The sequence below is a fragment of the Haliotis rubra genome, unplaced genomic scaffold (genome assembly GCF_003918875.1).
Source record: "Haliotis rubra isolate DU_JTF1 unplaced genomic scaffold, ASM391887v1 Scf168, whole genome shotgun sequence".
NCBI classification, from domain to species: Eukaryota; Metazoa; Mollusca; class Gastropoda; order Lepetellida; family Haliotidae; genus Haliotis; species Haliotis rubra.
The window spans coordinates 180752-198092 of NW_025765647.1; the positions used below are offsets into that span (position 1 = coordinate 180752).

Here is a 17341-nt window from a genome sequence, read left to right on the forward strand (position 1 = left end):
TAATAGTCGTTCTTGTAGTGGACAGAGTTAGCCTTGTGGCTTCAAAGATGTTGAGACCCGTGAAGATCTGGGTTAGAATTTATCTTCAGTAACCCATGCTTGTCGTAAGAGGCAACTAACGGGATCGGGATCAGGACGGTTGACCGTCAGACTCCACCGGCTGACTTGGTTGACTGACATGTCATCGGTTCCCAATTACCCGTGAAGCAGATCGATGCTCATGCTGTTCATCACTGAATTGTCTGGTCCAGACTCGATTATTTACAGACCGCCGCCATATAGCTGGAAGATTGAGTGCGACATAAAACTAAACTCACTCACTCACTCACAACCGCCATATAGCTGTAATATTGCTGAGTGCGGCATAAAACTAAACTCACTCACTTAAAGATGTTGAAAAGGTAAAGGTGAGCTAAACATAACACAAGTCAACACAATGTTTGGAATCCATTTTATTGATAAACATAATCTCACAAATCAGTATTGAAGAGCCCTGACACAATATCCATATCTTTGAACTTTTACCACAAACTGATAGTCAACCAGATGGACACCTAATGTTAACTCCAGCAATACTTAGGACTGGCTGCAATTATTTGTATTCCAATACATATTTACACCTGTGGTGACTGGTTAGTTTATGTGTACTGTATTGTTAATAACTCTGTATTTGTTGTTTACTGTTGGACCAATAAATTCTAGCCAATCAGGGTTGACAATTTGAAACAATATTTAGATACAAATAACTGTTTTCTTTTGCAAAATGCAAATCTGCAACTAAGGCTTGTCTGTCCTTGAAGTATACTTAGCAATTTAACAGATACATACATCTAAACTTGACAAGGAAATATGAAAGAAATACAAGAGCAAGAAGCAACAAAGACATTTTCTGCTAAACTTTGTACAAATAAACTTCTGGATTAAAAAATATGCCACATTTTTAAACTGAAGTTTAAACATCAACTCTATCTATACTTCTTACGAATAGGCACAACATGAAAATTGTTAAAGGATGAAATTAATGAATATCACCTTATGTAATATGAAGAACATAACATTTTTGGAATACAATCCTTCAGCTTTCATCAGAATACAGTCTGAAATGTCACGCTCTTCAACTGATGGAGCAAGAATATACTTCAAACTGCTGTGTTCCTTACCCAAATGGAATAAGAATATATGTGTACTCTTAAACGTTGTGTTCTTCACTACAGAAATTGACATCCATAAAGTTCCCCCTTCATGTGTATTACTTCTAAATGCCATTCAAAGGCTTGCTGAAAACTATTATCAAAAGGGTGGAGTATGTTCTGAGTTTGAGTGTGTCCAGATTGATGCTATCTTGCAGTGACATCAAGCTTAGTGATAACATTTGGTTGGAGTGATGTTTGAATCAGTCTTCCTTTGGTAAGTCGGCATAGAAACTTCACCTTGAAATTCTGACTATGCTTCAGCCTACAGCTGCGTTTTACTTTCTTCATGGTAACAAGAACATTAGTAACTAGCGGCATGAGAACTCCTTATACTAGCAACAACACACATACAGGGCACATTCTTATATTGGTCACACTCTTAAAGCATCATAACACATTTATTTTATTATGTGATTCACCCAATTTCAGCTTAAAATTTAAAGTAGGTGGTTTGGAATTATTTTTTTTTCAGAATTACAATTGATAACTGATACAGAAAGAAAACTTATACCCAAATATAACTCGTGTATTTTTGTGTCTCGAAATAAAGATTTTTAGAAGCTTTAAAACAAATGCCATGTTTGTTTCTATTCCACCTAATTGTCAAAAATTGAGCCAAACTTTTGCTGTTAAAGTCATAGTCATATAAAAATATATATATATATGACTATTTAAAATCTAAATATTTCTCTCTTGGTTGGTCTTGTAAACCTTCTCAAATAAAAGACATTACAGGAATCATGTGTAAAGAGATAAGATGGATATACTGGTTTATGAACAAATGCATTAATGGATGAAGTATGACTATTTGGGGCCATAGAGCAGCCCTTCCAGTTGTGAATAGAGTCACACAAGGATTTAAATGGTTGGATTCAACAAAATAAATATAGAACTTTACATACAAACACCTCATCATGGGGGATAATCCTCTCAGTGAAGATAAATCCAGATGATGACCATGGATTACAATGGATTAGGATTAGCTAACGGATTCAATGCAAGTCACATTTTCAAGAAATGTTCAACATACAGTCCACAGACACAAAGGAAAGGTGAAGAATAAGTAAAACACAAAGCAAAAATGTGGAATACAAAGAGAATCTGCATACAAACATGACTCCAGACAGCATAAGAAAAACAGAGTATATGTTTATCTCCGATCTTTTACACTGCTGCACATTATAAGTTTTACATAAACAGCTTTCATACAAATATTATGAAAAACATTCACTCTGAGTAAATATGAAGTCTGGTCATTCTTGTAAATTCATGCACAACAGTAAGTATAACTTACTCTTCAACTTCGTACATATGTCATAATAAACAAATCTGTATCTCATGTATGCTGGCTGATCAGTGGTTTAGGAAATAGGGGAACCTGTTTGACGGAGAGAGCGATCATGCATGGCATACTTCAGATGGAAAGTCTTTCCATGTCATTTCAAATTTCTATTATTTTCAAACATTGCAATTATGAACCTCTTGGAAGTGCCCAACTTAATAATACTTAATTAAATATGTTTAATATGGCAAGTTAAACATCACACCTATTCCATACCCAATTTAAAGAACATATTAAGGCAGATATACACAAAAAAATTAATCCAATTCATCTATACATATTATTTTTTATGTCTCTTAATATATACATTTGTTAGTTTGAATTTATTGAAAACATAAGACAAGATGTCATCAATATACTACCAAGATGATCTGGTGAAGTACAGAAGAAACCATTCAGGTTTAACGATGTGTAAAAACAAATATCTAACATACTTAAAAATATTAAATATTGGAGATCTTTGAACAAACATTTTTACATTTCACACAAAAACCAAGCATATTTGGTCTGTACACTTTATTTGAAGGATCTATTCAGAATGAAAAAGCAACAATGTGTCTTTTCTACAGTACATAGTCATGTGGTCAGTGGTGGTACAATACAGTATGGCGGATATATATCAAGATACGAATGTCATGACACCAAGCACTGATACAGTATCGCACAGTATCACATCATGACACAATAAGTATAGTTTTATGCAGGTTTTAGCAATATTCCAGTGTTATCACGGTAGGGGACACCAGAAATGGGCTTTAAACCCGGGTCTTCAGCGTGACAAGCCAACGCCTTAACCACTAGACTACCCCACTGCCCCTCGAATACATTGAACCTGTCAGACTGCATCAGTTGTTAAGTCTCATCAGTACTCGGTGTTTGTGAGAGAGTGAGTATGGTTTTACACAGCTTATAGGAACATTCCAGCAATATTTTGACAGGGTACAAAAGACTTGGGCTTCCCACTTCGTACCTTTGTAGAGAATCAAACCTAGGTCTTCGGTGTGAGTACACACTTTATCCACAGAGCTACCCTCCAATCATTGGACATGTAGCAGTTACATGTATAAGAATACACAGTGTCGGTGATGACAGTTTGAAATGGATAAATATTATACCAGAATTAGAGTTCGCATTTGAAAGGTTGAGCAAAAAACTTTGGTCTAAAGTTAGGTCATTGTCAAAATAGAAATCAATAAAACCGTCTGTGACATCTTTCTGTTGCTTCGGCATTCCACTACCTTTCTGGCATGGCCAATGGTTGTGCCCTCTGTCCCTGTTGTACATACACCAAACTGTTGCAAGCTATCATTACGATGAATACACTTCAGGAAGTTTTGTCAAAGAGTGAAAGTAAGGAATTTCAGAATTCAGAGAACATCTGTGTACCTCGACTAATTTTTTTTGAAGGATGGAGTGAGTGAGTTTAGTTTTAAGTCGCTTGTAGCAATATTCCAGCAATATCACGGCGGGGTACACCAGAAATGGGCTTCACACATTGCACCCATGTTGGGAATCAAACCCGGGTCTTTAACCACTAGGCTACCCCACCGCCCCCTTATAGCATGGAGAGTCAGTCTGGTTTTCCTTCGAATCCTTGACCTCCAAAGCCTAATTGACTGAATATCATAGTTCACCAGGCTCAAGATAATGAAGTTATACTCTCATCTAAACAATGGAATTGACACATACTGAGCAGGATACGTTAGTGATCATGAATATTTTGGGGGATAATATTTAGAAGCAAAGACTGAGCTAGCAATTTCTTAAATATAACACACAAAATATTCATGTTCCTTAACTTGTTTTGTTCAGCATAGTGGGATCAGGTCCCATGGTCACAGAACAAACTGACCCATTTCTTATTTGTTTCCAATCAAAAGCAACTTCCACAACACAACACACCCAATCAGTTCACAATCTCACTGAGATCTGCGCAGCACATACAGATATTGACCGTTGACAACCACTACACCTGCTCCATCACTGAGCTTGGGCTACAGCTGGTGCGAGGCGGCCGACAATCGAGATACCCTTGTAGCAGATGTTGCGGAAGAATGCTGGGCACTGGGGCTTGTTGCACACGTACTCCACCATCATACGCAGCTCTGTGAACAGCGTCCTACAGAAACAAACCATGAGATCAACCAATTCAGAGGAAGTTAGAACAATTTAAATAAACTGATGTAAATTGAGTTGTACTGAACTGAACTGAGTTAAATAGCATGAGTTAAATAGCATGAGTTAAATAGCATGAGTTAAATTGAGTGAGTTAAAATGAATGAATGAGAAACTGAGTGATTTGAAATGAGTCTGTTGAATAAAGTTAGTGAAATTAAAGTTAAATTGAGTGTGTTGAAATAGATGAGTTAAAGCGAATGTGTTAAGTTGAATGTGTTAATTTAAGTGAGTTGAGTGAGTTAAAATTTTACATTGCAGCAGCAATATTACAGCCATGTAGCGATTTTAAGTCAGTTTAATACACAATGCCTTTTAGAAAGGGATCAAACGTAACAAGCGTTAAATTTGGGATTACACTTTCTCAGTAAAATACAGATTCTTGTACATTTTGAGTCCCATCCAGGTTTCAAATCCACACTCTCAAGAGTCTGACACCTAATCATCAGCCACAGGAAACAGTTACACATGACCTACCTGCAATAGGGTTTCTTCTGGAGGAATACCAAGCACTTGCACATGACCTACCTGCAATAGGGGTTTCTTCTGGAGGAATAGCAAGCACTTGCACATGACCTACCTGCAATAGGGGTTTCTCCTGGAGGAATAGCAAGCACTTGCACATGACCTACCTGCAATAGGGGTTTCTCCTGGAGGAATACCAAGCACTTGCACATGACCTACCTGCAATAGGGGTTTCTTCTGGAGGAATACCAAGCACTTGCACATGACCTACCTGCAATAGGGGTTTCTTCTGGAGGAATACCAAGCACTTGCACATGACCTACCTGCAATAGGGGTTTCTTCTGGAGGAATAGCAAGCACTTGCACATGACCTACCTGCAATAGGGGTTTCTCCTGGAGGAATAGCAAGCACTTGCACATGACCTACCTGCAATAGGGGTTTCTCCTGGAGGAATAGCAAGCACTTGCACATGACCTACCTGCAATAGGGGTTTCTCCTGGAGGAATAGCAAGCACTTGCACATGACCTACCTGCAATAGGGGTTTCTCCTGGAGGAATATCTCAGTGACAGGAAACGGTAGTACACAAATGGCAGGATGAGGCTGGACTTGCCACTGGAAGAGATATGAGAACAACCAACTGTGTGAACATGGCGAAGAAGCAGTTTGGAATATATTCTTCAGGTTATCGTAAGCTCTAGTTAGGAGATGAACCATCTGTGTTTTGAAATTTGATGTAGTCTCACTGTAGAGTAGATACCTCTTATTTTCATTTGGAACCAAGCAACTCAAAAACATTTTTGGGGACATTATGCAACTGTGTTCTCCCTTCATACACGGACAGAGTGAGTACATCCATCCATCCATCCATCCAGTCTAAATATAGTGAGTTAGTGAGAGTGAGTTTAGTTTTACGCCATCTAAAAAATTTCAGCTATATGGCAGACTGTAAGTCCTTCAACAGCATGACATTTTGTAGAACCGATGAATCAACCAAGTCAGCAAGGACCATCCCGTTAATCCTGGGTTACTGAAGATCAATATTGTAACCCGGATCTTCAAAAATATAGTATTCACAAGCTCCCTCTACTGACTCTTAAATATACAATGTAAGAAAAGTTACAAAACATTTACGCCACATTACCATATAATACCTCTTATGCAGCGAACTAGGCTGTAATAAGTGTAAATTCAGAGTAATGTTTTGGCTGGACTAACAAGTAGATGCATAGACCAATCAAAACTGTGTGACGAAATATATGTCTGGTTCATAAACTGCCTTGCCAATGGCAAGATTTGCAAGTATGTGTACCTTTAACTGGATGTATGTTCACATATATCTTCCAAATATTTTCAGGCTTTCAATCAACATGATAAAGTAATTTGATGCACTTTTTTAGGTGAGATTTGTTTTATTACAATACAGATCTTGATTATCGATCAGATTGTCTTGACTCAGATTCACTTCGCTGAAACAAATGCAAGGAATGACAGGTAACATCTGACTGGTCGATAGGAGAGGACATAGAAGGGACATAACTCCTAATAGCCACTGGTGACACTACAATCGAGCCACAAAAGACCAGCCTAGTTTGACAAGGGTCAAAGCTGGACTTCTTTGACTTATAAAACGGATCAAACAGACATCTCATCAATATTGGATGTCAATTTTACTGTCAAAATCTTTCTCACCTGAAGATCATCAGAATGATAGCTGGCATGAGGAAGATTTCGTTACATGCGATGAAGCGGAGAATGTTGATCTGCTGAGCCTCCAGCTTGGTGATCATGTTCCTCAAAAACTGCATTGAGCTTGGTCCCATGAGCTGCAACAGAAGTGAGTCAGATGGGTTTAACGCCACGGTCCCAACGCCACTTTTTACAGTATTCCCATTACATCACCGAGTGTCAGCTGAGGCTGAGAGAGAGCCTAAAGTGATGGAGGTATCTAAATTCTATTGTACAGTTTTCCAGGACACAGATCCAGATGATGCAGCATGAGCATTGATCTGCGCAATTGGGAACCGATGACATGTGTCAACCAAGTCAGCGAGCCTGACCACCCGATCCCGTTAGTCGCCTCTTATGACAAGCATTGGTTACTGAAGATCAATATTCTAACCCGGACCTTCACAGGATGATGATGATGATGATGATGATGATGATGATGATGATGATGATGATGATGATGATGACAAAGGCGACAATGATGACGACTATGACAGAATCAATTAATCAATGAAGACTTGTGACTACTTACGTTGAGGATTGTCTTGGTGTAGGAACATGCGTGCAGCAAGGCAAACAGGAACACTGGACACAAAGCCACTGGTACATGGTCAGGAAACAACAACTGTTGGAACTGACGAGTTGGGTTGTGGATGTCAACAACACATAACCCTTGTCACTACACCCTGTGCATATCAAATAGGATCTGGGTGTGGCGAAATAGGCACAAAACCAACTTAAGACAGGCAAGTCAAAACATGTATTTAAGGTCATAGTCTGATTAAATTTCAAATCGTGCTAAACAGTGTATTATATCTTACACCAGATATCCTATACTTGCTCCACATCAAATTTCGTATTGATACATACAAAAGTAGTGGACAAAAATGTTATTTTCAATATGGCCACTGTAGAAGCCATGTATAAAAACAACTGGAATTCATTGAACATGTTTTCGAGACACCATAGCTGAGATAATTCCCACAAGTTTCAGCTCCATTTGAGTTTTGGGGAAGGTGCTAAAAATCATTCTAACAAAGGATGGACAACAAGACAAGAGGTCAAGCAGCTCAACTGATTTTCTCTAGTCAACACTTTGAGAAACAAAATAACTAACAACGGTTTGTGGGCTGAATCTGGTGTGTGGAGGATACTGGTGATGGGGAAACTGTTGATGAAGATGATGGAGAAGAGGAGATAGTGGCAGCTGTCCTCCATGAACAACCGGCCCAGGAACTCCCGGGAGAACTGCACTGTTGGGATCCGCTGATGGAGGCGAAGTGCGCTGGATGCCACGCTGCTGATGAGAGCCCTCTGGTAAAAGCTGTATGGGTTGCCACTGCAAGGGGAGATAATTCAGGTTTGGATAAATACTGCAGTTCCAAATTTACATGCAGTTATTCACTTCATAATCTTTGACATGAATTTGAATATCATATTTATAGAAAAAATCCAACATGACAACTCGATCTGAAGAGTGTTGAAACAACTCTGAATCCTGATCACAAGTCAGCAATCTAACCCACTCAGCCACCTCAGTTTCCACATAAGTGGGTTAGATCGACGACTTTGTGTGTTAGCGATTACATGCCTCATTCTGTCAGTGTGGATTCAAATCCTGCTAGAGACTCACCCTACAAACTACTAGAACCTTTACTTTACTGAAGACTGACTGACTGACTGACTGAGTTTGGTTTTACGCCGCTTTTAGCAATATTCCAGCAACATCACGGCGGGGGACACCAGAAATGGGCTTCACACATTGTGCCCATGTGGGGATTTGAACCCGGGTCTTCGGCGTGACGAGCCAACTCTTTAACCATTAGGCTACCCCACCGCCCCACTTTACTGAAGAAGTGTGATCCAAATCTAACACATCACATGTGACCACATTCTAAAAGGTATTGTAGATTCAGTGAACTGTGGACTTGGAAAAAACAACTTCTGACCTACCCAAAGAAAGGCAATATGTAGAGGAAAGTGCAGATCACGGTGAAGATCCTGGTGAACCAAAGACCTGCTTCCACTTTGTTCCCCATCATGTGTCCCTGAAGCAGATCAGATATTACTGAAATGTATTGTATAACGGCTAATCTTATATATACATTAAACCAACCCAACTATGCAACAGGGTCCGATAAATATGCAAATGAGAGACTACTTTCAAGCTCTATACATCAGCACGATGACTTCCTTTTCATTTATTATTGACTAACGTTGCAGAATTAGTGAGATGCCTTTTGATGCATGGAAGAAACATTGCAACAAACATGTCATGTCACAAAATGGATAGTTGAGTCCAAAAATGTATTCATATGCAAAGATTCATTATTGAATGAAAACACATCTTAAAATCCATTATTTTAAGACTGACATATTATAATAAATTTTTACTTGAATGCAACATTTACCACTTTGGCGGAAAACCCATGACCATGTGTTTGGTCTGTTAAACCTGCATGTAATCGAGGCAAACCAGACTTGAAACCATGATTATAAGTTTCTATGCTGTTCCAGAAAAGCAGCTCTGCACCTTAAGCTGATACTGACACAGAAGACAGCCCGACACAGTGACTAACAGTATATACCCACCAACACTGGGTTTCCCTGACGTGGGGGTTCCCCTCCAGCAGTGCCTGTGTTCCCTGAACCTGCGTTCTCCTGATTTTCTGTTGAGTCAGCCATTCTGAATTATGCCTGCATCAGAGACATGAATAGATACATGAACAACCATCCAAGGTGTGTCAGGTATGAACAATACATACAACTGGGTTTGTCCACTCACAAAGTCTACTGTCCACATGGCCAGAGTGGACTACCTCCATATATTGTAACAAATAACCTATGTATCATGTGTACGCTTGTATCATGTGTTTTGGGGTATCATGTGTACAGGTGTATCACATGTATGGGTGTATCATGTATACGGGTGTATGATGTGTACAGGTGTATGATGTGTGCAGGTGTATCACATGTACACGTGATACACCTGCACACATCATACACCTGTACATGTGATACACCTGCACACATCATCCACCTGTACATGTGATACGCCTGCACACATCATACACCTGTCCATTTTTTACATTTATTGCGAGTCATTTTTAATGTTGAGCATATAACGTTATGCATAAGCAAATAAACCCATTTCATATAAACTTATGTCGTTCAGATATCAGGCTGTAATTTCTTCGCTCACACTTTCCGTAAAGATGCCAAATTAAAAAAATCGTAGCACAGTGCTTTTACCGGTGCACGATCAAAAGCGGAGAAATTTACTGTTTTTTAACGCATAGCAAAGTTTTGGACATCATTTAGCAGTGTTTATTTCTCAAACTGCCGAGGTATTTGCATTTATATTTATACCAACGGATAGGAAATTTAATATTCCACATTTGTGTGTAATTATATAGCTGTACGCAGATCCAGGACCACGCAAACGCAAATCTCACACAACGTTCACTTTTCAAACCTTACGAAATTGTGGGCCTGAAAAAATACTCGGCATCAAAAAGGGCTTAAGACTGGTAGGTAGCAGTCTCAGGATTTAAGACAAAAAATGATCTCAGTCTTAACTTTTACGACTAAAAAATGTACGCGATCCCCGATTTAAGACAATTTTTTGGACTTAAGATCAAAATGACAGACTTTAGCAATTTTTAGACTTAAGTCACTTTCATGACCCCAGGGCCAGGTTTATCACATGTGAGTGAGTGAGTTTAGTTTTACGCTGCACTCAGCAATATTACAGCTATATGGCGGCGGTCTGTAAATAATTGAGTCTGGACCAGACAATCCAGTGATCAACAGCATGTGTGTATCACATGTATGGGTGTATCATGTGTTCAGGTGTATCACATGTACAGGTGTATGATGTGTACAGGTGTATCACATGTACCGGTGTATGATGTGTACAGGTGTATCATGTGTGCAGTTGTATCACATGTACAGGTGTACCATGTGTATGGGTGTATGATGTGTGCAAGTGTATCACATGGACAGGTGCATGATGTGTACAGGTGTATGATGTGTGCAGGTGTTTCACATGTACAGGTGTATCATGTGTATGGGTGTATCACATGTAATGGTGTATCACATGTACAGGTGCATGATGTGTACAGGTGTATCATGTGTACAGGTGTATCATGTGTACAGGTGTATCATGTGTATGAGTGTATCAAGTGTACAGGTATATCATGTGTATGGGTGCATGGCGTATGCGGGTGTATCATTTGTACTGTTGGATCATGTGTGCTGGTGAATTTTCACACATGTTAATGATTTGAACTCAAGGCAATAAAGATATTTTATGGTATATGGTAATATTGTCACATCTAGAATTTTGTGACATCAATGCAGTGCCAATACAAATCATGAATACAGATACTAAATCAACAATTTATTACCACAAAAATGTTCAATGACAAGACAGAAAATCCAGTTACATATGTTTAATGGATTAGAGTATTTCATATTTAGCAATGAGTTGATTAACTGCAAGTCTACACAGAAATTTCATATCTATATGCAAAGTATATATAATGAGAGAGAGAGAGAGTTTTATTCAGTAAAGGGGCCACAGGCCCATTATACATCAGGTGTACAGAATATACAATCATTAGAGCACCGTACAACATCATGAGAGCTGCACAATTATACATTTGTGGGTACGAAGACTGAAAGAAATTTTTTTTTTTTTTCATGGCAAAAAATAGATATTTTGCAAGACAATTTATAATATAAGTATTCTTTGATGTAAACAACTGAGCTAATTTCACTTCAGATGGATATATGTGATAATTTTTAGGGAGGATATCATTTCTTAATTTCCCATAAATAGGGCATTCCAGGCAAAAGTGATATTCATTTTCTATGTTAGGTATGATACAAAGCAGGCACAGGCGATCCTCCCTTTTAAGACCTAAATGTCTACCGTATTCTATCATCAAATTGTGGTTTGAGCAACGAAATCTACTTAAGAAGATTCGAAACTGTTCTACACTAACACTATCGATATAGAACTCAAAAGCTACACCTTCTTTGAGCCTGCGATAAAAATCCAATTTCGAAACAAGTATAATACGAGATGACCACAACTGGTTATCTATATCAATACATCTTTGCTTAAATAATGATATAAAAGTAGAGATATTTCCAACACTTTGACTGGCCCAAACATTGCCAAAACCATAACTGTACAAAAGAGATTTCACCTTAAAAGCCCAACAATCTGTACCTTTTTCAGCAAGACAATACTGATACTCATATACCTTATTTAAGATTACATTCTCCACTTGAGACAAGAGGCAAACCCAATATGTAACAATCTTAATGTACTGATTTACCTTTAATGAATAACGACCAATCTCAGCACGCGCTGCAATATTTGGCGTGTATCTTGAAAGACCCAAAACCTGTTTACAGAACCCATCCTGTACATTCAATACAGATGGCGACGGGTGGAAACCCCAGACTTCACTTCCGTATAGTAACAATGGCAAGACCTTGACATCAAACATATGGAGCAGCACATTAATTGGTAGATTATAAAATTTCTAAACCGATGATTTGAAAATATTCAACACCTTCCATGCTTGGTCAGCCAAAGTTTTCTGTGCAACATACCATGATCCAGAGGAAGAGAAGTGAACACCCAAGTATTTATATGATGCATCATTTGTACCGTTGGATCATGTGTGCTGGTGAATTTTCACACATGTTAATGATTTGAACTCAAGGCAGTAAAGATATTTTATGGTATATGGTAATATTGTCACATCTATAATTTTGTGACATCAATGCAGTGCCAATACAAATTATGAATACAGATACTAAATCAACAATTTATTACCACAAAAATGTTCAATGACAAGACAGAAAATCCAGTTACATATGTTTAATGGATTAGAGTATTTCATATTTAGCAATGAGTTGATTAACTGCAAGTCTACACAGAAATTTCATATCTATATGTAAAGTATATTTAATGAGAGAGAGAGAGAGAGTTTTATTCAGTAAAGGGGCCACAGGCCCATTATACATCAGGTGTACAGAATATACAATCATTAGAGCACCGTACAACATCATGAGAGCTGCACAATTATACATTTGTGGGTACGAAGACTGAAAGAAATTTTTTTTTTTTTTTTCATGGCAAAAAATAGATATTTTGCAAGACAATTTATAATATAAGTATTCTTTGATGTAAACAACTAATTTCACTTCAGATGGATATATGTGATAATATTTAGGGAGGATATCATTTCTTAATTTCCCATAAATAGGGCATTCCAGGCAAAAGTGATATTCATTTTCTATGTTAGGTATGATACAAAGTGGGCACAGGTGATCCTCCCTTTTAAGACCTAAATGTCTACTGTACTCTATCATCAAATTGTGGTTTGAGCAACGAAATCTACTTAAGAAGATTCGAAACTGTTCTACACTAACACTATCGATATAGAACTCAAAAGCTACACCTTCTTTGAGCCTGCGATAAAAATCCAATTTCGAAACAAGTATAATACAAGATGACCACAACTGGCTATCTATATCAATACATCTTTGCTTAAATAATGATATGAAAGTAGAGATATTTCCAACACTTTGACTGGCCCACACATTGCCAAAAACCATAACTGTACAAAAGAGATTTCACCTTAAAAGCCCAACAATCTGTACCTTTTTCAGCAAGACAATACTGATACTCATATACCTTATTTAAGATTACATTCTCCACTTGAGACAAGAGGCGAACCCAATATTGAACAATTTTAATGTACTGATTTACCTTTAATGAATAACAACCAATCTCAGCACGCGCTGCAATATTTGGCGTGTATCTTGAAAGACCCAAAACCTGTTTACAGAACCTATCGTGTACATTCAATACAGATGGCGACGGGTGGAAACCCCAGACTTCACTTCCGTATAGTAACAATGGCAAAACTTTGACATCAAATATATGGAGCAGAACATTACTTGGTAGATTATAAAATTTCTTAAGCGATGATTTGAAAATATTCAACACCTTCCATGCTTGGTCAGCCAAAGTTTTCTGTGCAACATACCATGATCCAGAGGAAGAGAAGTGAACACCCAAGTATTTATATGATGCATCATTTGTACCGTTGGATCATGTGTGCTGGTGAATTTTCACACATGTTAATGATTTGAACTCAAGGCAGTAAAGATATTTTATGGTATATGGTAATATTGTCACATCTATAATTTTGTGACATCAATGCAGTGCCAATACAAATTATGAATACAGATACTAAATCAACAATTTATTACCACAAAAAATGTTCAATGACAAGACAGAAAATCCAGTTACATATGTTTAATGGATTAGAGTATTTCATATTTAGCAATGAGTTGATTAACTGCAAGTCTACACAAAAAAATCATATCTTATATATAATCTATATGTAAATTATATATAATGAATAAATATATCATGGTATTTTTGAGTTCACATATCCATACTTAAATTTCTACTAATGATTTCTCTGCAACACATGATATTCTGGATATATCAATGAATGACATTATTCTTTCTAAATATAGGCATTACTCAGATTTAGATAAATTAATCTACCTTTCCAATTGAAATTGGATGGGTTTTGTACACATTCTATTGCTCTATACACTAAATACTGTGCCAAATTCACATTTACTATGACAGTGTGTGAAACGGATCAGGAAATTTGGTTAGGAAAATGTAAAACTGGTTTGACTTTCTAATTGAGATATCAAGACAATTCAGGTTTCTTTCTAATTCTATGAATCATCAAGTTACTTGATGGCATCATTTAATGTTGAAGTCTGATGTAATTTTGTTTTCATTTTGTAGTTTATCAGAGTGAGCGAGTGAGTAAGTTTGGTTTTACACCGCTTTTAGCAATATTCCAGCAATATCACACTCGGGGACACCAGAAATGGGCTTCACACATTGTACCCATGTTCAGAATCCAACCCCAGCATGTCAAGCGGACACATTAAACATTAGTCTATCCCACAGCCCCAAGTTCATCAGAAGAGTTTGGGGCTGAAATATGATGAGAAAATCTAACATTTCAAAGACTCACACACCGGAGCATGATGAATAGTTTAATGTCATTTCATCTGCCAGTCATGTACATGAAGACAGATTATAGCTCAGCATCTGTTCATATACTGTACAATATTCCAACCATGTTTTTGAGATATGTATTACCATGACAACTAACAAGATTACAAGCTAAGCTCTGAATATTTTACATCAGATACTGCGATACATATTGTAGCATGACAAGTGTCTCATAAGAGTTACAACTCTGCATGTTTTACACCATGACTAGGTTACAATAAGATGCAATTTTCATCGTATACAAACACCTTAAATCAGTAAGATTTCTAGCAGACTGTGGCACTGCTTTGTAGTCCTTAGTTACACTTTTTGTGGTTTTCCAATGCCAAATTTTGCCACCTAGCTAAAATAACAATTTTGGTTTGGGAAGCAACAGCTTGAATCAAATGCTTTTGTCAATGTATATTGTGGGAGTAGTGCACTTCACGGGTCGGACTTTGTCTGATATCAATTAGCGCCACGTGGAGGATCGAACTCACTTTGTCAGCTTGAAGCCGAGCTTAGCTAATGAGTTAATCAAACACCCTACCACAAAACCACAGGTGTTGTCACAAGTAATTAATGTTCCTGTTTAAAGTCATCATCATCCGATTGTTTACCTCTCTGTGATATGCACAGCAACCATTTTCTCCACGAAACTTTATAAAAATCTATGTAGTTTCCACAAACTGCATCAGATTTCTTTGTAACAAGAGACAGCCAACCCACCCAACCTCACAATTGACCCTAAGGATTGTAAAGGGGTATCTAAGACTAAAGTGAGTGAGTGAGTGAGTTGAGTTTTACGCTACACTCATTATTCCAGCTATATGGCGGCGGTCTATAAATAATTAAGTCTGGACTAGACAATCCAGTGATCAACAGCATGAGCATCGACCTGCGCAATTGGGATTTTACTGGGGTATTTCATTGGCAACTGCTGCCCAACCCTTGGGATCATGAAGGGGTGTTTGACTGGAAAGGCGATCCAAGGCATAAGAATAGAGTTTGGGCTAATGTTCTGAACCTAATATATGTCTCTGATGAGGCATGGACACACAATCATACTTACATTTAAATATTATTTGAAGCTGAAGTCAAAGTTTGTTTTCATGGGCTACTTTGATATCTATCTTTGAGATTTTACAATAATGAACAATACAAATGCAATTTTGGTGCGTAGTTTGAGAGTTATCACCCTATGCTATATTAGTAGCATCAAACAAACAACACAGAAAGGTATCAAGCAAAGTGCATGTGCACTGTAAAATCTACTGAGAAAGAATAGAGGAAGATCTAGCCTTCCTCATATGTACTCAAATATTACAAATTACTGAGTATACACTTTGCAAATGACTAACATCAACATATGCTACTTACTCTTCAATTTACATGGAGTTTACATTTATATTACTTCTGTTTTAAATCAGCTTCTAATATGAAATGCGTCGATCATTTTAACTAACAAGTATTGGTTTATTATTCCTTATAGACAATACGATCGTGGAACAAGTGAAAAACCCAAACAAAACGTTGGTTTTCAAAAAGGTTTATCACCGAAGCTTTTCTATTCGGTATCTGCTGCTAATAACGTGTGCTTGTGAATCTAGTGTCCTCCACATTGCAAATATGTGAAAAGTGCAAACATATTCGCACGATGAATAGGTGACGAAATATACATACATAAAATCATAAGTGAAAGTGAAAATTGAAAAACCCAGTCCCAAACACTTCCATGTTCGCCATTCGATTTCTATCATGAGTGCTTTGTGAAACTGATCACGAGATCTTTGTTTTGTGTGGGAGATTATAACAAATACAGAACAGTTACAGATTTTATAATTACCTGTTTCACACAAAGATGAGTATTAATCCCGACAAAGAATATGCCAGAAGGATTACACGAGCAGAAATGTGATTTGCTTAATTCATATACTACAACTCTATACACTACTCGTATATTTTTCGTGAAGGTTACCCTTAACCGACTCCTCCATAACTCTGCAAAGAGTTTACACCGAAAATACGATGTTTCTACCTCATTGCGAAAAGATCTATGCAGAGTTGTTTCCCTTACACCAGAGCCCAAACTTGACTTAGCCTTGACGTCACTAACGCTTAACAAAAGTGGTGAAGATTAAGAAAGTAAAAGTTACTCACTATATGTGTTGCACACAAAATACCACAGAAGACATAAAAAGACATACAATGCTCCAAAAATAATATGACCTCGGTGTCACCGTGGATGGGTTACGAAAATGCATACTGATGTGGCGGTAAGTTGTGGAAGAGGTTTGTATATAGATTGTAAATATTTTAATAAAT

The 17341-nt window shown here is 37.5% G+C and overlaps 1 protein-coding gene across 1 annotated transcript; it reads right to left on the reverse strand.

Moving 5' to 3' along the window:
- Window positions 1–434: 434 nt before the first annotated feature.
- Window positions 435–17005, reverse strand: LOC124272267 (transmembrane protein 33-like). The gene is made up of 8 exons (XM_046707431.1): window positions 16863–17005; window positions 9496–9600; window positions 8857–8951; window positions 8058–8242; window positions 7436–7503; window positions 6868–7001; window positions 5707–5790; window positions 435–4654 (listed from the first exon to the last, which is right to left on the reverse strand). Exons 2-8 carry the CDS (start codon window positions 9586–9588, stop codon window positions 4516–4518), a joined length of 798 nt encoding a protein of 265 aa, XP_046563387.1. The 5' UTR covers window positions 9589–9600; window positions 16863–17005; the 3' UTR covers window positions 435–4515.
- Between the last annotated feature and the right edge of the window lie 336 nt (window positions 17006–17341).